The sequence below is a fragment of the Equus quagga genome, chromosome 11, assembly GCF_021613505.1.
Source record: "Equus quagga isolate Etosha38 chromosome 11, UCLA_HA_Equagga_1.0, whole genome shotgun sequence".
Lineage (NCBI taxonomy): Eukaryota > Metazoa > Chordata > Mammalia > Perissodactyla > Equidae > Equus > Equus quagga.
The window spans coordinates 19,006,397-19,029,554 of NC_060277.1; the positions used below are offsets into that span (position 1 = coordinate 19,006,397).

At 39.1% G+C, this 23,158-nt stretch overlaps 2 protein-coding genes across 5 annotated transcripts in view; one reads left to right on the forward strand and one right to left on the reverse strand.

The window, feature by feature from the left end:
- The window catches only part of TSPYL1 (TSPY like 1), a 37,547-nt gene extending 33,576 nt beyond the window's left edge, over nucleotides 1–3,971 (forward strand). For all 4 annotated transcript variants that reach the window (XM_046674295.1, XM_046674298.1, XM_046674297.1 and 1 more), the window contains 2 exons: nucleotides 429–702; nucleotides 2,731–3,971. The gene's annotated coding sequence lies outside the window, so the exon portion shown is untranslated. The remainder of the gene's footprint in view (nucleotides 1–428; nucleotides 703–2,730) is intronic.
- NT5DC1 (5'-nucleotidase domain containing 1) overlaps nucleotides 1–23,158 on the reverse strand; it is a 125,312-nt gene that overhangs the window by 14,299 nt on the left and 87,855 nt on the right. Inside the window, exons 7-8 of the mRNA XM_046674294.1 lie at nucleotides 11,728–11,902; nucleotides 9,807–9,904 (exon numbers count right to left, since the gene is read on the reverse strand). Coding sequence (XP_046530250.1) covers nucleotides 9,807–9,904; nucleotides 11,728–11,902 — 273 coding nt within the window. The remainder of the gene's footprint in view (nucleotides 1–9,806; nucleotides 9,905–11,727; nucleotides 11,903–23,158) is intronic.

The following is a 23,158-nucleotide window of genomic DNA, read 5'->3' on the forward strand; positions in this document are numbered from 1 at the left end:
ACCAGCAGACGCACTGGTAGCTGTTCAGGCACAGCTTTGGAAACTGTATGGAAAAAAACCGTCTCTTTTTTTTCCACATTAATTTCATGATTTCAGATTGCAACAAGGTGGTGGTGGTTGTTTTTTGGTTTTCTCTGCTATGCCTCTAAGAAGGATCCTAATAATTCATATGTTATAAGCAGAGGTGGATCCAGGTTTTGTCGGGCTAGAAGCTTACATAATTGGAGGGCCCTCTTTAAGAGAATGAATACAAAATTAACACCACAAAATTCCCATTGGCCTTGCCAGGACTTGGAAGGGAGAAATGAGGGGTCCTGAAGGTTAAACCAACCCTGGAGTAGGACAGGGAGAAAACAAAGGGTCTAGAAAGAAGGAGGTAAAGCTGGTAAATTAGTCATTAAAAATACATCTCTGTATCTGCACTCCAGGCTTATTGCAGCATTATTCACAATAGCCAAGATATGGAAACAGTCTGAATGCCCATCAATGGATGAATGGATAAAGAAGATGTGACGCACATACACACACACACTGGAATATTACTCAGCCCTGAGAAAGGAGGACATCCTGCCACTTGCCACAACATGGATGGACACTGAGCACATTATGCTAAGTGAGATAAATCAGACAGAAAAAGACAAGTACTGTATGATATATGTGGAATCTAGGAGAGCCAAACTCATACAAACAGAGGGTAAAATGGTAGGTACCAGGGGATGGGGGTGGGAGCATAAGATAGATGTTGTTTAAAGACACAAACTTGCAATGAGTAGTAAATAAGCCACAGAGATCTAATGCACAGGATAATGAATACAGATAACAATATTGTACTAGTCATCAAAGAGTTCATGGGGCCAGAATTTAATTCCACCCACTAAAAGGAAAGGATAATTATGTAATGTGATAGAGCTGCTAAACAGCATTACAATGACAATCATATTACAATATATAAATGTATCAAATCAACATGCTGTATTCCTTAAATTTACACAATGTTAAATGTCAAATATGTTCAATAAAAAATAAATTAAAAAACACATTTCTGGCACTATTAGTACATTTAACTAAAACTTAATTCCTCCCAAAGAAATTACATGTAAAAGTTATAGGCAACCATCCTAAACCTCTGCTCGGTTTACAACATAAACTACCTTAAATATGGTGCTGGAGAATTTCAAGATTTACAAATTAAACGTTGGTCACTATAACTGAAATGAAATGTAATTTATTAATGCTAATAATAATATGACAAAAATAGGTCCAACCCACCACAATAATATGAGGTGAATTTCTGCATAACCTCAGATATTTTGAACAAGGAATTCTAAGAACACATTTATAGATAATTAAAGCCACATCATAGCAACGGGCAGATTATTGTCAAGAAATATTTATGCCTCTTTTGCTGCTGTTCCAGCAGCTATTTTTTAAATTCCTCTGCACAATCAAATGGAAATCCAACTATTTTCTAAACAATAGGCCATAAACCTACCATGTATTAGCCTAACATTAAGAGTCTAAGAAGATGCAGGGCATTTCTGGAGAAACACAGTGAAAAGTGATTACTTCTTGGGTCCCTCTGTCTTTATTTAGCACAGATTGTCTTACTATACAAGTAATGTGGGTTTGACGGCAGTTGGAAAATGAATAATTTAAAGAAATATTTTTGAAAACAGATTTACATTTGATATGTAAATGCCCACTTTGCAGGAACAGTGGGAAGGGAATCTTTTTGCTGCTTATTAAACACACAAAACATCTATAGAATTCTAATTTCTCAAACGTTGGGACTGAGTAATCTAATAGGAAGGAAAAAGGGGTCGGCTCAGTGGTGCAGTGGTTAAGTTCGCGAGCTCCACTTCAGCGGCCCAGGGTTCACTGGTTCAGATCCTGGGCACAGACCTACACTCTGCTCATCAAGCCATGCTGTGGTGGTGTCCCACATACAAAGTAGAAGAAGATTGGCACAGATCTTAGCTCAGGGACAGTCTTCCTCAAGCAAAAAGAGGAAGGTTGGCAACAGATGTTAGCTCAGGGTCAGTCTTCCTCACCAAAAAAAAATAAGAAAAGAGGAAGAATGAAGAAGGAAAAAAACCCAAGTCAAACAAAACAAAAAACCCCACTTTATACATACATCTCCCTCCCCTCCCTGTTTCCAGCCCCTACACTGGAAGCTGCCCTGCAGGGTAATTAATCCATGCAGGGCAGCTTCAAGAGTTCTGGCAGAAGGTCCACAGCTAGGAAGCTGTAGGACTCAGGAAACTATTAATTCCAGCAGTAGAGCCACATGGACTGTGACAGCAACAGAACTGACGTGGAAGCCAGACAATCCAAAGGAACAAACTCATGGAAGTCTCAAGCGCAATGTTTATAAACCCAAACACCTTCACACTTCTTTTCATGAACTATGGGAAACAGTTATACGAACCTCTATTTTCACATAATATAAACAAATGTGACCTACAAGGAGTACAGTGATGACACTGATTTTACTTAAAAAGTTTAATTAAAAAAGTTTTATGATAACAAGTATATTAGAAAAAAATAAAGGAGGACAAAGGAGAGAGAGTGACTGTGACTCGTTTCCTCAGTTTTAAAATGGGAATAATAAGAGTATTTCCCTCACAGAGTGGTTATGTAAATACATTAATGCAGATGAAGCACAGGGAACAGTGTCTGCCACACGGCAAGTATTTAAGAAATCTTAGCTGTTATCTCTTCAATTTACAGGTGAAGAAACTGATATCGGGAGAAGTTAAGGAAACTGCCTCAAGTTACCTGGTTGTTATAATTACTCCTCAAAGGACTTCAAATGGGGCTGTGAGACACAGGGTTAAGGCAACGGCCCCACAGACCATCGCTGAATTTGGATTCCTGGACTTGAATGTGGCTCATGGAATCGCCACAAACGAGAAACAACTACAGCACAAAAGAAATTTTTATCTGGCATCCCGAAGGCGTCCATAACCTGCTAGCTCCACTGAATGGGGCCCAGCAAATTCCCTGTGACACCTTTAGATAATACTCAAATTCAGTCCTGGTTACTGTCCTCCATTTATATCAAGAACAGGTTGGCAATGGATAAAGAAAAGAAGGGGGACTTTAGACTGTATTTTGAATTTCATTTTATGAAGTTTATTGTTATCTTTACCATCCTCCTCAAATTCACTCATGAAACAGCATTATCTTATGAAACATGCAAACCAGTATTATTTTTCTAAGATGCACAGCTTTAATTTAAAGCATTCTTAAGAGGTAGAATGCATTAATTGAAGAAATCTTCCTATTAAAATATATGTTCAGAACAATTTTCTCTTCCAAAGTTCTAGACGCTGTCCAAATTCTTCCTCAAATCCTTCAACCTAATGACTCATAGATGTTTGGGTTATAAGATAACGACGAAGGAGAAAAACTCATAGGAGACCAAAGGTCACCCTTGTTCCTATGACCTGCAAACTCCCCCAAAAGTGACTGAATGAAGTTAGGGAGCAAAGGAGGGCTAGATAAAGACACGGAGGAACAATCAATTAAAGTGAACAGTAAATCAAACAAAAACTCTTTGAAAACTGTAATTTGCTTCTGGATACAGCTGTTTCTATAATAACAGCAATATTTTAATTTACTTATTATAAGAGCATTAGACAAGAAAACTGAAAAAAACAGCAAGATTTTAGTCAGTATGATAGTGACAAAATCACGCGGGGAAGTGAAACAGTCAAGGCCATGGCTGAGAGCCTTGAACAAAGGTAAGATAAACTTGCCACAGGGGCAGAAGTTGTGAGAAGAGTTGTGTGTGCCTGTGCCGACTCCTGACCTCAGCCCACAGCTGTCTGAATGTGCTCATGTGGCAGCTCACAGCTGACTCTCCCAACTCCCAAAGCGTTTGGTGTTGCTATCTTACCAATGTTTTAAAAATATGTATTTATGTGATTTTTTGTGAATCAGTAATACATTTATATTTTTAAACGTTTCATTTTTGAACTCTATCTGCTACGTGCTCACCTCTTCCACAAATGGTAACCACACTTTTATACATATAAAAACAAATATATATTCTTTTCCTCCACTTTTAAAAAATACACGTATTGAGGTTTAACTGACATACAGTAATACTACTACATATATTTCAAGCATCCAGTTTGATGAGCTTTGGCATATGTATATACTTGCTATGGGCTGAGCTGCGTTCTCTTCAAATTCGCATGTTGAAGCGTGACCCAGTACCTACTGACAGATATGTGGAATATTGCCAATCTTTTACTGTTACAGGGAAAGAGTTACAAACATGAGAGAATCTGCCCCCTGGTGGGATCAAACAGAATCTGAGCTAGAAGCACAACTAATTTTCTTTCTTTTCTTCCTTTACTCTTTGCTTCCTATATCTTGATTGAACAGTTCATATTTACTTTTATACTTCTCTTCGTCAATTTTGAGCTAGAAATTTTTTCCCCCAATTGTGCACTTCCATACACTCTTACTTCATTTTTTTGGCATGATTAGTAAGAGATTTTTCAAGTAAAATATCTGCTAAAATGCCTGTGTTGGGAGCCATAAAAGGAAAATTATACTATTGAGGAAATAAATACCTTGCCAGTGAGCTGGAGCAAATTTAATAGACTAGAAAGCAAAACCCTTATGTACTTTGGTTTTGGGGATTTACTATTCATTCAGAATTCAGAGTTCTTTAATAACAATTCTTTCAAAGTCATTTCCTTTGGTTTAAATACGCTTAACTACCTAGCTCATTTCCACACCTAATGATAGGAAGTTTGTTTCTTTTCAGAATAACAATCTTCAATTAAAGACATTAAGACATTCTCTTGGGCTGACTAAAATCTGTCATTGGTGGTCTTCTGACCGTAGTACCTGCTTGACCAGAATATTTAGAAATGCAGAATGTAAATCTTCACCAAACCCTACTGAACTGGAATCTCCATCTTATATGATCCCTAGGTGATCTGAGCGTACATTAAAGTCTGAGAAACACTCATGTAGAGAGACCAGCAAGAAGAAAAACCTGATAGAAAAATAAAACGCATTCATTTCAGCAAAGATAGAATAATGGGCACTCGTAGGGAGCAGAGAGAGTGGGGAAGAAAATGCAATTTAGCAACCAGATTTGGAATTAGCCTTAGGATGCTATATGGAGTGGGGAGCCAATGAGATTGTGTGTGCGTGTGATTAAATATATTGTGTGCCTAACAGTAATGCGTAGTGTAAAATAAACTGAAAATTTTAAAGCAAGGATAAATGGAAATCTGTGTTAATGAAAAGTATTTGAAGGTAGTGGGCAAGAGATGGAAGGAAGGTATAAAGTCAGGGCAGAGGGAGGAGTTAGAAGCCTCAAAGGGAAGAGAGTGATGAAGGCCTTCTGTGAAGGTTGGGGAGGCAGAGAAGAGAAACTTCCAAGGTCGATTTAAATAAGACTTGATGCACTGCGCACTGGATGTGACAGGGTGAGGAGGAGGTTCCTAGCTGGGGGAATTCAGTGCATGGTGAAGGAAGAAGATAAGGCGCACAGGCGACCAGCAGTTTGGTTGTGTTTGGTTTCCAGGTGGAAGGAGAACATCAAGTTTGATTTCAGAATACAGAGCGGAGCTTTGGTGTGCAGGAGGAAAAGCAGTATGAGGGTCTGAAAAAGAGGTCTCAGCCAGGGAAAGATGTGGGAATCAATGTACTGGTGACAGCTGAGGCCAAGAGACCAAAGATAGCTTTTTGGGCCACAATTCCCAAATTGGGAGTGGCAGGAGGGGCCATTTGGCAGCACTGGGGACAGAGCAGTGAAAAAGACAGACACAGTCCTCTTCCCAGTGAATTTACAATCCTGCAGGGCAGAGAGGCCCCTCCCCACACACACCGAGCCTTGGCACTCAGGAGGAGGCCCGGCACGCAACTCAAGTGATGGGGAACCATGGAGACACAGATTTTGCCTAGAAGAGGCTCCTCGCCCCCAAACAGTCCCTACACACTGGCGAAGTCTGGCAGGAGGAGCTCAGCCCCTCGGCCCTGGCACCACCCTCTCCTTCTTGTCTCCATGACAACGGCTCACCTCAGGCCTGTGGGACTGCGCTGAGGACACCCTGCACTCGGGGCAGGGAATGGCCGCCGCGCCTTCTGTCCCAGCAAGCTCCTTTGACTTAATTTTACTTGAGACTTTGACTGTTTCGAGCAGTGACTTGATTTACATGACACTGAAGTTATAATCACACACTGACAGGACTTGCGTTGTACAATAACTTAACTGCCATATGGAGGATGGTTTGCGGGTTCCAAGGCTGAGAGATCAGTTATTAAGCATTGTAATAACCCAGACATGATGTAATAGTGTACCAATTCATATAAGGGATGGTAAGGGCAGTGGCAGGGATGTGGTAGGTGACAAACCACAGGAAAGTGGAGGATAGGTTAGACGTGATGGGAACAGAGGAACCGAAGGTGACTGATTTTCGTAGTTTGGACAAGATGCATGCTTGGAAAAATTATGATGAAATTATGGAATACAGGCAGAGGAGCATGCTAAGATGGGAGGGGAAATTAGTAAGTTGTTACAGGCATGTCGAGTTTCATGAGACACTAGGGCTATGGGGTGTGGAGAGTTCAGAAGACAGAAACAGACCTCTGTAAGTCAGAGAAAAGCGAAGCTGGGAGATACGGAATCGGGAGTCAGTGTACAGATGACAGCTAAAACCATCAGAGTGGTAGACACCCCAAGCCAGCAGGAAGAGAGGAGGACAACAGAGAACACTAGGGAACAGAGATATTTAAAGAGAAAGGGGAGGAAACAGAGACAGAGCAGTGAGAGGGAGGTGAAGAATCGGAATCAGCAGCAAAAATAAACACTGTGATAGAACATGATGAATTAGAGATTGATTGATATGAGCAGTATGATCCTCTTATTAAGAGTTCTGTCAATCTTTTTGCTCTCTAAATGGGAATAAACTATTGTGTGTTAACTACAAAAGCTGTAGGATTCATTGTATCTTCACTGAAAATTTTAAATCAGAGACGTGGAAAACTAAAGCTGGAAAGAACTTAGCGATCTTCTAGTCTGATCCCTTCTGGATGTGAAAAAACTGAGGTAAGCTTTTCCATATATTATAGGAAAAGCATGAAATGGCATATATTCTGAGGTCCCTAGGCATTTTATTCTAATCACATTATAGACAATGATGGTAGGACTTTGGTCCTACTTCACCAACGCAGACTTTTCATCTCTGAAACTATGAAAGAGAATGAAAAGCAGTAGACTGCCTTTTAAAACAAGTTTTTGTGAAACCTAAATGTAAAACAATTTTTCAGAATGGCATATTTATTATCTGCATATTTTTAAGCTAAGATTCATAACATTTCATACTATAAATTCAGTCAAGATGACATCAAGTCTTTTAATGAATATATTTGAAAATCTAGTTTAGATAACCATCATTATCATATTAGACCTCGAATCCAATTTGATGCTGTATTACCAAAAGAAAATACTACGCAGAAGTCATAAGATAGATACTTCTACATGGTAATAGTTTTTAAACAGTTCATCCATCTCTGGATACTCTTCAATTAAATAGAGAAATACTGCCTAAAATGTGGTAACTTGTCAGTATAAGTTAAAGCATTTGCGGTCTGCAATTAAAAAATGTGGTTTATTTTTAATATGCATTGTTTTCCGTTACTGGTGTGAGTGTGTGCTTATGTGTGAAATTTTAATAAAAATCTTTGTGGAATGGCGTAAGTACTACCGTAGGTGTACAACAGGTGTAGATTTTCTTGGAACAAAATGTGACATCTTGCAGATAAAAATTGAGTTATCAGTTATTGAGTACTTAGCTGTGTAGTTAAATATGTTTGTGAAGAGTGGAAAAACATTAACATTTTTTTTCTGGTTTAATGCAAAGAGTATTATTTGAATCCCTGATAACAGATTATTTCTTAACATCAAGGATTCATGTAACACATTAAACCAATATATAAAAAACACCATCAATCTCTCCCTTTCTAACTAGACCAGGTTTTCTTAACCCTGGCACTACTGAGATTTGGGGCCAGATAATTCTTTGTTGGTGGTAATGTGGGTGTTGTCCTGTGTGTTGTAGGCTGCTTAGCAGCATCCCTGGCCTCTAACCACTAGATGCCAGTAGCATCCTACCTCCCAAGTTGTGACAAACAAAAATGTCTGCAGACATGCCAAATCTGTTCTGAGGAGCAAAACTGCCATAGTTGAAAACACTGTACTAGACCATTCTTATTAGCACATATGCACATTCTAGTCTCTTCAGTTTAAAAAAAATAAAATATGCCCTTGATCCTACATTGTCTTCCGGGTAAAACTTCAATTCTTCGACTATCTTCACTGCTAAAATTCTAAAAAAGAATTGCCTACACTCACTGGTTCCACTACCTCCAAGGAACTCTTCAAGACACTGCAATCTGGTTTCTCTCTCCAACCACGCTCATCAAGATACGGGTATGATCTCCAACTTGCTCATTCCAATGGATATTTCTCTTTCCTTTTTCAATTGACTTTTCACGAGCATTTGCCCTAGGTGACACTCTCTCTTCTCCTCTTTGTCTTCTGAACTCCTGTTTCCCCCATTATCATCTGTCCTACACTGCACTCTTTCTTCTCCACCCTCAATGTCAGACTGTCAGAGCTTGGTCAGGGCCGTTTGCCTATCTACACTGTCTCTGTATTTGACCTCACATAAGTCCATGGCTTTGAATATCCCTCTATGAGCTGATGACTCTCAAATTTATATCCTAAGCCTACACCTGTTTCCTTGGACTCCAGGCTCATTTAGACAATTTCCTAAATGATAGCTCCAGTCAGAGAACTCACAGGTATTTCAAAATTAATATGCTGAAAAATGAGTTCCTAATAGTTATAACCCCTACCTCTCACAAAGTTCTCCTCTACATTCTTGCTCATGGCTGTAAATGGTCCCACCATTCACGTATTTGTTCAATTGAGAAAAAAGAAAAATCAACCACCTGGAAGTCATTTTTGATTTGATTTGTCTTTTCATCTGCTGCTTCTAAAGCATCACCAAGTCCTATGTTTTCCATCTCCATAATGTATCTTAAATATTATCTCCATCTCTCCATCGCCAGTACTGCTTCCTCAGACCAAACAGACACAATCCCCACTTGGGACACTCAATTGCCTGGTCTTCCTCTTTCTCTCTATCTTCTCCACATCCAATCCATTCCCTACCCACTAGCCAAAGAGGTCTCTATGTCAACTCTTATACCTCAATAGAATAGCTTCAGATTGTTCACGGAATAGACTTAAACACATGAGCACGGCATATGAGGCTCGCTGCCTCCCTAACTTCATGCCCTCTCTCCCCACGACTGTGTGCCAGAATCACAGGCCTCTTCCCTGTCACTGGAACTCCCCAAACTACTCTCCCACTGGGCCTTTGCATTTGTTTGTCACTGCCCGGGACATTTTTCCTCTGCTCTTATTACTCATCCCTCAGGTCCCACCTGCAAGTTACCTTACCCGACTTTTTCGCGCAGGCCTTCCCTGGCCAGCCACTCTGAGCTGGCCTACCGGATTACTCCACCTCATCAGGCAGTCATTTCCTTCATGACAGGTAACACGACCTGTGACCATCCCATGCATTTACTGATTTGTTTGTGTGTTTGTTTCTGCATCCCCATGAGGCCAAAGACGACTTGGTATTTCTTTTATAGCCCCTGCTGTATCCAACACAGCACTTTGCACATGGCTGTCAGCCAACAGGTATTTATTGAGTAACTGAGTGAACAAATTTTAACTAGAAGGAAGAAACAAAACGTTAACTTACCAAGTGTTCGGAAAGGCCTCTGACTTGGCGAATGGGAAAAGAAACCAGGCTTCAAGGCATTTGTAATCACAATGTCAAAAAGATCTGCAAAATCATTCCTAAAAACCAACAATATTTTTCATAAATTGATTTTAAGGAATTAGAAAAGGTCCATATAAAATAGCACTTAATCTTCATCTGTTAGACCACAGCATCATTTCTTATCTTTTGTTAACTTTTACATGCTTTCTATACATTTTAAAGTGGATCACACTGCAAATAGAAGGTGGTCGAGCACTAGTCTTCCTGACAGCACCTCCAGGTATGAACATAAGTGGGGAAAAGCTCATTAACTCATTAACTCTAGGTGCTAAGCTGGCTTTCTCATGATGGTAATACAGGGGGTGAATTCAATAGTTTCTAACAGCTAAAATAGTCACGAGCTATGCCTTCAAATTTGGGGCCTGAAATTTGTCTGGGTTTATTAGCATAAAGAATTATTAATAATTTTTTGTTACATAGGTCCCACAGAAAGCTAGCATTGTATCACGTCAGATGACATATTTCAGAGAGTTCGAAACTGAAGGAGACACCTTATTCTGAAAATCAATGTAGTGTTATAATGTGGCAATTGTTAGGTAACAACAATAATTGTTTTTTAGTCTGTATTTAATAACATATTAAGGATTATTGAGGATGGCAAAGGAAAGACAGTCGTTGTTCCTGAGGGACTCACTGTGGCATTGCAAAGAAAATACGTACCCAACATTCCAGAATACTTTTACAAACCACAAGCTACACTGATGAGCAAGTAAGAGAAGAAAAACTTTGGTTATCTATGCTAATGAAAAAGAAATTAAGACTCGAGTGTCTATTCTGAAGCATGGTTCCACTCCTGGGACAGCAAATGTCTCTACAAGAGGCACCTCCCAAGGCATCCAGGACTTCAGCCTTAATTCACTCCAAGGATCCCAAGCCTATATATTATTATGAAAGCAGAAAATCCACCAATAGACTGTAAGTACACCACAGACTAATGTAAAGTCACATGTGCTGACGAACAGAGAAATCAGGAGGCTACAGAAGTTGACCAGAGGTCAGTTTTGAGGTTAAAATTTGCTTCATACTCACAGCAATTCAGTATTTGCTGAAATGTGAGGAAACATTAGGCGAGATCTAACAGCCCATTTTACAACCTGCCTCTGACCAGGGGTACTCCCCAGTATTGCCCACAAGAATGACATAAGTGAGTATTAACGCCTACTGAAACTTAGAACCACTCTGCCTAATGCTTTCCCTGTATTAGGCTATTTAAACTTCCCCTCACACCCGTGAAGTATCATTGTTCCATTTTAAAGACGATGAAATTGAGACTGAGAGAGGTTACAGAACCTACCCTAAGTCACTGAGTAAGTTGCAAGGCAGGGCTTGAACCCACATCTGTCGGTCTAACTTTAAGTCCATGCATTTACACTGCCTCGATTTTCATGGATGTCAATCCCACCCCTGGCTGTGCTACATGGTGAAGTACATGGCTCCACACTGAAATGGCCACAGACAGATTGTAGCCCAAGTATGTATCAGGGAGTGTAATCTACAACTCAGTGTCCCTCAAAAATCATCCAAAGCTGAGAAACCAAATTCATGGAAGATTACCTGAAGGACATGCAGTCAGTCCATCCACCTTCCATAAAATCTAAAGCTCAAACCATCAACCTGCTATGAGCATCCTGGCCCCCTGTGATATAGTTTCACTAAAACACTCTTGGGGGGTGTGTTGCGGTCAGCAGATGTTGAGGGATGTTATGAGAAACAGCCAGTTGTCACTCAGCATTGTTTAAAGTAACGATATGGTCACAGTTGAGCACTCTTGAAAAAACACTGGTCTAATCTGCTGGCAGTATTTTGTAAGACCATGAAGATGGAATAACTCATCACTTACCCAAGGATGTGTTCGCAGAGAAGTCTACAGTAATCGCTGTGAGAACTGGTAATTAACAAAAGAATTTTCCCAGCATTCTTTAGCTGTTGAAGCCACTTTTTTACAGATTCCGGACAACTGTATAAATATCTGCCTGGATCTCTTTTCACTTCTGGAAAATATATTCCACAGTTTTCTGAAAAATAAAAATACCAAGGTGATTTTTCTTTTTAAAATATTTCAACTCAGTGTCTTTTCAAACAAGTTTCTCTCTCTCAAAGCTATAGGTAAAAGGATAAAAACGAGGTTTGAACAATCTAGCAATATCGTCATTACTAACTGCTGCTTAAGAATACTTCCTGTTCTTTACTTACAAACATGATTGAAAATGTCAGTTGAGAATATCTGTTGGCTACTTGACAAGAACTGATAAACTGTTAAAACAGATAATATAATATACAATATAAGCGGCATTTTCAAATCAGAGAAAACCTTACTGTAACTGAAATGTCAATTAATAAATATCCTTTCAATCATTCAACAAATATTTGCTGAATACAGATAACAAACAAATATCCAGATAATGCACCAGAAACACATCTTCGGCATGAAGCAGCCAAGAAGGGAGCCGGGGTCCTCAGAGTCCCAGTAGTGTTGTTTCAAGTGGAACTCAGACTACAAGAGCCTCTCTATTTCAGCCTCTGAGAGGTGCTGAGATGCCAAATGGAAAAACAAGCCAGAAAAAGCCAGAAGGCACTGCAGATGACAGTGAAAGCCGAAGGACTTGAATCACTCAGCTGGGACTGCTGGCTCTGTTCCTTTGGGTCATTACAGTTCAAGGGGTCAGGCTGAGCTCCATGGCAGACAGCAGCAACATCTCCAGAAGTCTTGCTCAAATGCACCCACAGTGCTTGACGTGGTGCCTTGAAAGCTGTGAATCTTCAGCAGACAATTGCAGACTTGGTTGAAATGCTACTAGATTCATAAAGCATTTTAGAGATACTGTTCTCTGGGCAAGATAGCACTACTAAGCAGATAAAGAGACCTCCAGTTCTCACCTTATTTAACTGCTGAGAAAAGGACCCACGCACAAACAAAACAAGAGGTGAAAGAGGTTGTGCTGAGTGATCAACTCTGCAACAGAGATGGGCTACACCTCTAACTCTGTACAGAGTCACGCACTTGAAATAACAGAAATGAAAGTTACATTTCAAGAATGTCAGGACAGGAAAGAAGTCTCTAAGCCAAAAACCAAAATGAAACATTTGTCTATTGTCTGCCTGCCCAAATGTACTCTGGACTCCGCCTCTTCTCTGTGGGAGAGTACACTGGTTTTGGCTGAGGTTTTATCTTCCCCTGAAGGTCTGGGTGCTCACGGAGGGCGTGGGTGTCTATCAGTCTAACCTATCTTGCTAATTCCTTCTCCCAGCCAGTGATTGTTTAGGAAGGTGCAGGAGACCCATGCACGGCCACTGAGACATGAGGGGAACTCAGCTGGGGGTCTCTGGAGTTATATAATCTGATAAGAAGGAATCCACATAGGAGGACACATCCCTTCTTCTATTCTGGACTTTGCCATGACTGTCTGTTCCATCTGGAATTGCAGCAGCTGTCTTCAACACAAAGCACAGGTCTGACATCACAGGGACGGCCAAGTGGAAGTTTGAAAGGAACCCGGGTCTCTGATTAAGACACTGAATTAAACACCACTGGAAGGACCACCCAAACTCTGGACTTCTTCTGGCCATGTAAAATAACTCAATTTAATAACAGCTGAAACATTAAGGATATCAATTATTTGCAACCTAGAACATCTCTATTCAGAAAACAATACATTGCAAGAATTAATCATAACCAGACCAAAAAGTAATTTAACAAAAGAAAGAATATGTTACACTTTAAGAATGATATGCAGACATCAGGGGACCAAGAACTCTTCTTGTATTTTGCCCCATGGGGACATTTGTGTGTAAATCTCTAGGATCTCTCAATATCCCAGAAGCCAAGTAATGGCCCTTAAAAGAATTAAAATATCTCTGCTTTTCAGAGAAAAGAGGGTACTAGTAAGATAAGGCTAATTTAAGAAAGAGAAAGTAACACAATTGGTTAGAACAGAATAGTTTGATGAATGACTATCAAAGTAACGGCAGAGGCTGACTCAGAATTTATTCTATCTGAAGGAGTCATACGTGAAATTAATTTGCCCAGAAAAACAAAGCCGTTGTAGCAATAGAAATTTTGTGGGCTGGATAACAAAGATTTATAGTATACCATGCTGAAAACATTTATATACTTAAGCTTCTGTATCTAGAAACAACTGTTAAGAAAAATGCTGTTTTGTCCTTAGCTATATGTGCTTAGTGCCATCTAGTGATCAAAACATAAACTACCATTCAAAAGCTACTGTTTCATTTCCAAATGAATTTAAAAAAACAAAGCATTAAGATTAAGCGTTAAGATTCTTGCCTATATTCATTTTATTAGTATCCTTTAATAAGCCTAATGCAAAAAGAGTGCAAACATTATATATTAGTTGGCAAAAATTACTCGCCAGGGTACTGATGGGGGTGTCCTTGTTTTGTTCACAAGGCAAACTGAAATCAACAAACTGAAAAGGCAAACCTGTACAAACAGATACCTAATGGTAGCTTATGGGTTGCTCTTACTATAAAAGGTCATTGCCTGTTGTCAGGTAAAATATTTTTGTCCCCTTTTAACCTTAAATCATTAAAAGAATAGGAGATACAATTACACAAATGCACACTCATCTTTTTTTAAATATATTTTTATTGAGAGATAACTGACACATAATGTTCAAGTTTAAGGTGTATAACATGGTGATTTGCTACATTTATATACTGCAATATGATCACCACTGTAGCGTTAGCTAACACCTCTATTGTGCCACACAATTATTATTTCTTTTTGTGGTGGGAACAATTAAGATCTAGTCTCTTAGCGGTTTTTTAAGTTTATAATATAGTATTGTTGCCTATAATATACACTTATCTTTTTATTGAAATAAATCAAGCTATTGAACCAAAGGAAGAGTTATGTTAAACATAATACACTAAATTATAATTGCCAATTATCTCCCCAAAGAGACTATAAACTCCTAAAGATAAGGAGTAAAACTTTCTGCTTGGCATGGAGCAGGCGTTCAATGAATGAACACCTAGGTCAGTGCAGGGGCAGACGCAGGGATATTTATATTTACTTATACTCAAACTAATAATATGATTTGTAAGGTATAACCTAACCGTGAGTGACAAAAAACTCTCCTATCCAAGTCATCCTATTTAAAGTATCTTCCATTTTTTTACCCCAAATGAAAAAAATGATCATGTTTAATTATATTATGATTCTAGATAGATTAACATTGACTGGACAAGACAGGGAATTTAGACCTAACATGGAAAGAAAGGGATGGTCTCGTTTGTTCTCAACTGAGAGAAGTCTGCGTCTCCACTTAACCTCAAAGGGATTCTACCTCACTGCCACTTTATAGCAACCATTCTCCTGGTTGCCTTTCCACCCCTCTTATATCCTTAGATGCTGGTATTTTCTGCATCCAGATGAGATTAAAGGAAATTTTCAAAAAACTTAGTTCTAAAGAATAAAAGTTTATCTCTCCTGTATTACGAGATTGGTTAATACAGAGTCATGGAAATCATAGGAAATTGTTGCAATGGTCTGACATGTATATAAAATCGCCTGCATGCATCAAATATGATTCAGGAATCAGGGACCTCTTGCGGTAAAAAAAAAAAAAAAAAAAGTACAACTTCAATATTAAAAATACTTTTTAGTTTAACAGACATTTGTGCCATAGCACTATTTCTATCATCACAGAATAAGTAAGCCTTTTTCTTGTTAACTGTATCTCTACTATTTGTGTGATCTGTGGCTGTTTTCAAAACTGTTGTCCCAGGAAATTAGAGACGCTGCGATGCTAACATCTCCACCATCAGCGCCCACTTACGGTCTGGTGTTGTTTCCACTGCAGAACATAATTTAGGAGAGACTGAAACACTTAAAACCTTCACAAGTTATAGAAGAGCATGCTAGTGAAGGGCTAAAATGTTCAGCTATGAATTGTTTAAATGTACTTGCTGTAAGAGATCATGTAACTAATTTATATGTTTTTTATATATATAAATATATATATATTTTTTGGCCAAGAGATACTGAAATATTTTTTAAGGATGAAAGAGATAATAATAGATTAAGTATGTTCTAAATTTCTTTTGTCTAATTTTAGAGGGCAAAAGATGATATTGAAATTTAATACTCAGATTTCTTGTTTTTGGTCCCTACATGGTTTGTTTCTACCTAATATAACTGTATTTATAAGTAAAGAAATCTAGAATACCTACATTGAGTAACATGAAAGTCCATATGCTATATATATATATATATGCTATATATAATCTTGGAAAAGGACAACACATAAGAATTGGGAAATGAAGTAAATGAAGTATATAATGTATTGAAAAATATAATTTATAAAATTTACATTTTAACAGTATTTGACTTCTGTCTCTGTATCTGTGTCTGGCCCCCAAAGATCCTGATTTAATTGATCTGGGCTAGGGTGATGACATTGGTATTTTCTAAAGCTCCCCAAGTAATTTTAATCTCCAGCTAGGATTAATAATTATTGCTCCAAGATATAAGAACTAGAACTCTTGCTCTCCGTATATTCTGTCTGCCTCCCTGTATATCGAAGGCTCTCAGAACATCTCAGGGTTCTGAGGGCTGACTGAGTCCAGCTGGGCAGTTCTCACTTGGGTATGTCAGTCAGACGTCACTGGGTCTGGAATCATCTACAGCTTTCTTCACTCACTGTCGGGCACCTGGACTGGGATGGCTGGAACACTGGGGGCTGGTGAAACATTGCTCCATGTAGTTAGCCTGGGCGTCCCCATGGCATGCCAGCCTCAGGGTAGCTGGACCTCTTAAACGACAGTGGGCTTCCCCCCAGGGCAAGTGTTCCAAGACACTAAGGCAAAAGCTGCAGGATTCTGATGACCTAGCCTTAAAAGTCTCACCATGTCACTTCTGCTGCATTTTACTGATTAGATGGGGCCAGTTCATTTTCAAGAAGACAACAGAAGGGTGTAAATTCTGGGAGGCATAATTCTTTATGGGCTATCTTTTCAGACTAGCTACCAAAAATACCAATATTTTGGTGCGATTTTTGCCAGTATGTTTTCCATTCATATGTAACTATATGGGAATTTTAAGCATACCACATATAGATTTTTACCTGTGTTTTTTGTTCAGCATCATATTTGAGCAATTTCCAAGGGCATTAACCTTTAATTTAAAACATTTTAATGGTTGAATGTCAAATTTTATAAATGGATTATTTATAATAATCTTTACTTATAATCATAACTGACTCTGAGCACTTATTTTTGCCAAACACAATTCTAAGACTTTTACAACTATTTTTTTTTTTTTGAGGAAGATTAGCCCTGTGCTAACTGCTGCCAATCCTCCTCTTTTTGCTGAGGAAGACTGGCCGTGAGCTAACATCCATGCCCATCTTTCTCTACTTTATATGTGGGACGCCTGCCACAGCATAGCATGCCAAGCGCTGCCATGTCTGCACCTGGGATCCGAACCAGTGAACCCTGGGCCACCAAAGCGGAACATGCGCACTTAACCCCTGCGCCACCGGGCCGGCCCCAAGACTTCTACAACTACTAATGTATTTAATCCTTGTAACAACCTTGTGAAATGGGTCCTGTATTATTCCCATTTGACAGTTAGGAAACAGATACAGAGAGGCTAAGGAACTTATCCAAAGTCACAGAGCTAGAGGCAGGATGTGAATGCGGCCAGTCTGCTTTCAGAGGCTGTGCAATATTGCCTCTCCAGTGACACAGCATTTGTGTTCCACATGATAACTGCAGGGCCACCATAAATCCTGACTTTTTTTTTTGCATATGGCGCACTATTACATAGTATCATAGTTCACGGGCTTTGGGGTTGATTGGAGTTCGAGTAAGTGAGAATTTGAAATTTGGACAAAGAAATTAGAGTTCTGCAGAGAAAAAATTATCTATCAATATGCATTCTGTCTAATTATAGTCACAGCATCTAGAACCAGAAAGGGCCTTAGAAATCATCTACTTCAACTCTATCCTATTAAAGACAAATTAGTAGAGAGCACCGATTTTGCTCAAAACTACAGTTAGTAACAAACTTGGAATGGAGTAGTGTGCTCAACAATCCTAGTCCAGTAAACCTTACATAAGCTCATCACGTACGTGAGGTATATAACCTCTTCAGTGACATGTCTAAATCTGTGTGTTTCAGGTCTAACTTACCTGGCGATGAGCGTCTACTAAAGAAAAATGACGTGTTCAGAAGAAGCAGAAGTCAAATATTTAAACGGTATACCTATTGTCCTCTTTAACTGTTGAAACCACGTGCTTTTCCTCAGAATTTCTATAAGTTCTCTGTAGTCACTGAGCTGATGTTATCTATACTAATCTGGAAACTGAGATCTTATATTGAGATAGTGACAAAACCAAAATAAATGCCTTACATTAATAAATACTCTCTCCCTTCCTGGAACGCACTGTCCGCCCTCTGCTGCCTAGGAGTGTTTGCAGCTCATCACAAGATTATATCCTCTGTGGAGCGCTCTCACCCTGTCACACAGTCTCTGGACATCAATGACAACATTCATCACACTACTCTACAATAAACACCTGGAATAAATATGTTTTCTGTTTCCTTCTCTTGAGACTGTGAGATCTTTTAGGAAAGGAACTGTCTTTACATTCTTGATGTCAGGCAAACAGCATGGAGGATTAATAATCGTAGAGCTAAGTGTGTGTGAGGGGAGAGCTACCAGACAAGACTTACCAGGTGATCACAAAGACCAGAGAGGTTGGCCAACCACAGCCTGCAAGCTAAGAAGGTTTTCACGTCTTAAAATGGTTATGTAAGTATCTACATAGAGCTCTAATCTTCATCATCTGATCCTTTAAGAAAATGTTTGCTGAGTCCTGATATAAACATAGTGTTTCATAATTACAGGACAGTAACAATAAACAACAAATAGTTATAACTCAATCTTAGAAAGCACTAACAATAATTAATGAAATGGTTAATTTGAAAGACTCTGTTTAAAGGGCTATGTAGAGTAGGGGTTCAAAATTGGCCAACTTCCAAAACTGTCTCCTTGGCTTGATTATTTTTAAGGACAAAAGTCTCTGAAAGAAACTTTGACCTTCCGCATAAATGGCTAAAAGAATTTTAGAAAGCCTGTCCCTAGGAAGGAGCCATCACCATAGATAATTCTGAGTATGATAGATTGGGAGGATCCTGGCTAAGCCCATTTTTATCAAAGTTCTCTCTCTCTCATTTTGGCATGTAACTCAGTTTTCATGGGTTTCTCCCACGTATATTATACACGTTATTAAAATTTGATTTCCTCCTGTTACTCTGTCTCATGTCAACTTAATTCTTAGGCCAGCCAGAGGGACCTAGAAGGGAGAGGAATTGTCTTCCTCTCCTACAACTGTTTCTCAGCAGAATGAATATTAGAAAATCATTTGAGATAAAACTTATTTCTGAAAGACAATATAAATCCCTTTCCGTATTTTTTCATCACAGTGGAGCCCCAGCATGAGCCACCTGCCTCTGAATTATCCTCTGGCCTGGCTCCTCTAACAGACTGTTTACTGAGACAGAAGAGGGTTCTCTTCACTCTGCCATCTTGTTCAAAGAACTCTAAATCTGCCTTTGCCACTGCCTTTATGATTCTGGTCCACTTTGTTTCTCATCTCTGAATAAAATGTTTTCAGGCTCATCTGGTCTGCTTGTTGACAGAGCAGTAGCAGTGGCCACAGCAAGACACTGCAAGGCCAGGGCTGACAGCCAACAGTTGGTGATATTCTCCCTTGCTAATGTCAGAGGAAGTAGAAAGAGACAAGAAATGCACATGATGACATCATCAGAAGGATCTAAAGAGCCTGTAGCTTGGGATGAATAAAGGGGCTATGGCCTAAACGCAGCCTTACAAATTAGCTGCACACGACACAGGAATGTTTTTCTTGGTACAGCAAATTAAAGACGCCTGCAGGTAAAACCTGGGACAAGTTTCAGCGGCTAGCTTCAAAGGGATGCATTCTAAGTTTTGTCTCAAACAGTTTTTAAATGGCTTTGCCAGGCACAAAACCATCTTGCAGGGTTTTGTTTTCACCAGAGGAAGTCAGCTCACTGATTATCCCGACTTGAAACCTCCCACCTCCTTCAGAAGAAAGACGCTGGAAAAAATTAGGAGAACCAAAATGGGATAGTTTGGGGCAAAGCAGGCTCAGAGATGTGCCTTTTTCCTTTTTTAAAAAAGGTATAGCTGAATTCTCTACCTGTGAGGCACACAGAAGTCAGAAACAATAACAGGAACAAAGGAGGCATAAGCTAGACATTAGGGTTTATTTACTATAAATGTCTTAAGGATATCTGCCTCTCACTGAAGACTAGGGTACTCAAGAATTAACAAACAAAAAACTTGGAACCAGCTTTCCCTGTGTTTCTTCTCACCTGGTTTTTCTTCTGGAGTATGTAGCCTAACAGAATGCCAAGACGGCATTTTAGTATATAAACACTATGCTAAATTCAGCTCCCAAATGATAAATAACTAACATCGATCCAATATGGGAACCCAGTTTTCATTCTACAATAATCCATCATGAGACAGAGCAGAGAAAGCCTAGGGACATGGCTGTCCAGTCTTAGTACCTAATAGAGCCTGCAGCCTCTGTAAGGAGTGGGCAGGGTTGCAGGTAGAAAACAGTGGGACCTGGTGGGCAGGGTTCCATGGTGAATGATGCTGTGTCTGGCTGGCTTCCAGGGAAGATTCTACTCTAGGCAGGACTGTTAACCTCTCAGGCTCTCTCTTTTCTTCGCTGGCCTAATTCCTTTCACCTTCACTCTGCCTCCTTCCAAGTTAACTAATACAAGTTTATATATATATATATATATATATATATATATAGCTTGGGTATTTTTCTGAACTAACAAACACACAGTCATATTAAGATGACAATCAGATGGATTTTTTAAACACTTGAATATGAAAGACCTCTAAAACCAAAAAACAACTCTGCTGGGTTAATAAGAAAAATCTAAAAAATAAAGTTAAGAACTCACTCAGTCTTTATATATTTACATATATATTTATTATTAAAGTTTGGAAAAAAATGGTATTTTTCTGATTTCTCTCTTTAGGACACATTAACTCTACAACAAAAAAAAACCAAAACAAAACTTTTACTTCCATAACTGTAGAATCTACTGAAGTTAACAGGAAATGCAGATAGGGAAATATTTTTTTGCCCACTAGTCCCTATAGCACACGGTCCACTTCTGGAGCACCTACTTGGGGTCAGGCGCTATCTCTTTTGTCAGAACTGAGGATACCAAGATGGCACGTGGTTCTTACCTGCAAGAAGGCCTCACTGTTGAGGAAACAACTGTAACTGAAATGCAGTTTGAAGAATGCTGGGCTGGGCACGACCATCAGCCAGGGCTGCTGGGAAGGAAAATGACTACTTGTTCTCAGGCAGGTAAGGGAGGATTCAAGCAAAGGTGAGATGTGGACCGGGCCTTGGTCATGAGAGGTATTTCAGCAGGTTGGGAAAGGGAGGAAGGGCAGCCCAGCCGAGAGAACAGCAGAAGAAAAGGTAGAGAGCGTGAACTTCGGGGGAGGTCTGGGGCTGAGGGTCCATGAGAAGCGGGAATGGGAAGTGAAGCTTGTTCTTAGTTACTAGACAACGGGACATATCTGTTCCTGCCGCAGTGTTTTTGCTCAGAACGTTTGCTGTTCAGCTCAGCCCACTACCAACTTTAAGCCATTACCCTAAACTAATTTCTTTTCTGCTTTTCTAAATTCCACTCCGTTTTTTAGAAGTCAGCTTAATTCCCAGTTTTTCTAGTTTTCTCTCTCTTTAAATATACCTAATACTATTCATAGTATACACAGTATAAACACCGTGCATATACTATATGTTACAGTTCACATACTCCAACTCTTGTTCATGTATTTTTCTATACAGTTCATTAATTGCAAAATACTTTTACCTTCCACTTAAACTTCATAAAAGCAATTTCCTTTGTGACACTATAGTGATTATCATTACAGTGACTAGATTCTGGACACAAAACACATTCAATAAAGGTAATGTAATTAAAACTTCTCTTAAGGAGAGTAAATATACTCACTTGAAATCTGAGTGAGTATATAGTATCATGTGGCTTAATAAACCATTTCGTCTGTAGTCAAACATAAATTTCATTTCTGCTCAATCTAAATCAGGCCTACTTATTGTGACTTTTAATTAAGTGGAATCTCAAGGCTAAAGGTCTCAGGGGCAGTCATGCAAATTTGAACGTTTGTGTATATTTAGTGTATATCTTCAGTCTTTTAGAATAAAGCACAACAAATCTTCTATAAGCAAAAAACACTTCTAGTTACTAAGGCAGCAACCCTACAAGTTCCAAGAGGACTCGAATAAAACAACATTGTAGAAAATATTGTTGCAAATCATTTATTCGACAAGGGGTTGATCTCCAAAATATATAAGGAAGTCCTACAATTCAACAACAAAAAAAACCCAAACAACCTGATCAACAAATGGGCAGAGGATATGAACAGATATTTTTCCAAAGAAGATAGAGAGATGGCCAAGAGACACATGAAATGATGTTCTACATCACTAATTATTAGGGAAATGTAAATCAAAACTACAATGAGATATCACCTTACACCAGACAGAATGGCTATAATTACCAAGACAAAAAACAACCAATGCTGGAGAGGATGTAGAGAAAAGGGAATGCTCATACACTGTTGGTAGGAATGCAAACTGGTGCAGCCACCATGGAAAACAGAATGCAGATTTCTCAAAAAATTAAAAATAGAAATACCATATGATCCAGCTATCCTACTACTGGGTATTTATCCAACGAACTTGAAATCCATGATCCAAGGAGATTTATCCACCCCTATGTCTACTGCAGCATTATTCACAATAGCCAAGATGTGGAAGCAACCCAAGTGCCCTTCTACAGGTGAATGGATAAAGAAGATGTGGCATACATACACAATGGAATACTACTCAGCCATAAAAAAACCCAAAATCGTCCCATTTGCAACAACACGGATGGACCTTGAGGGTATGACGTTAAGTGAAATAAGCCAGACAGAGAAAGACAAATACTGCATGATTTCACTCATTGTGGAAGATAACAAATACATGGATAAATAGAACAATTAGTGGTTAGCAGAGGGAAAGAGGGTTGGGAGGTGGATGAAAATGGGATAAAGAGGCACATACGTATGGAGATGGATAAAATTTAGACTACTGGGTGTAATGAGCATGATGAATTGTATTTAGAAACTGATAAATAATAATGTACACCCAAAATT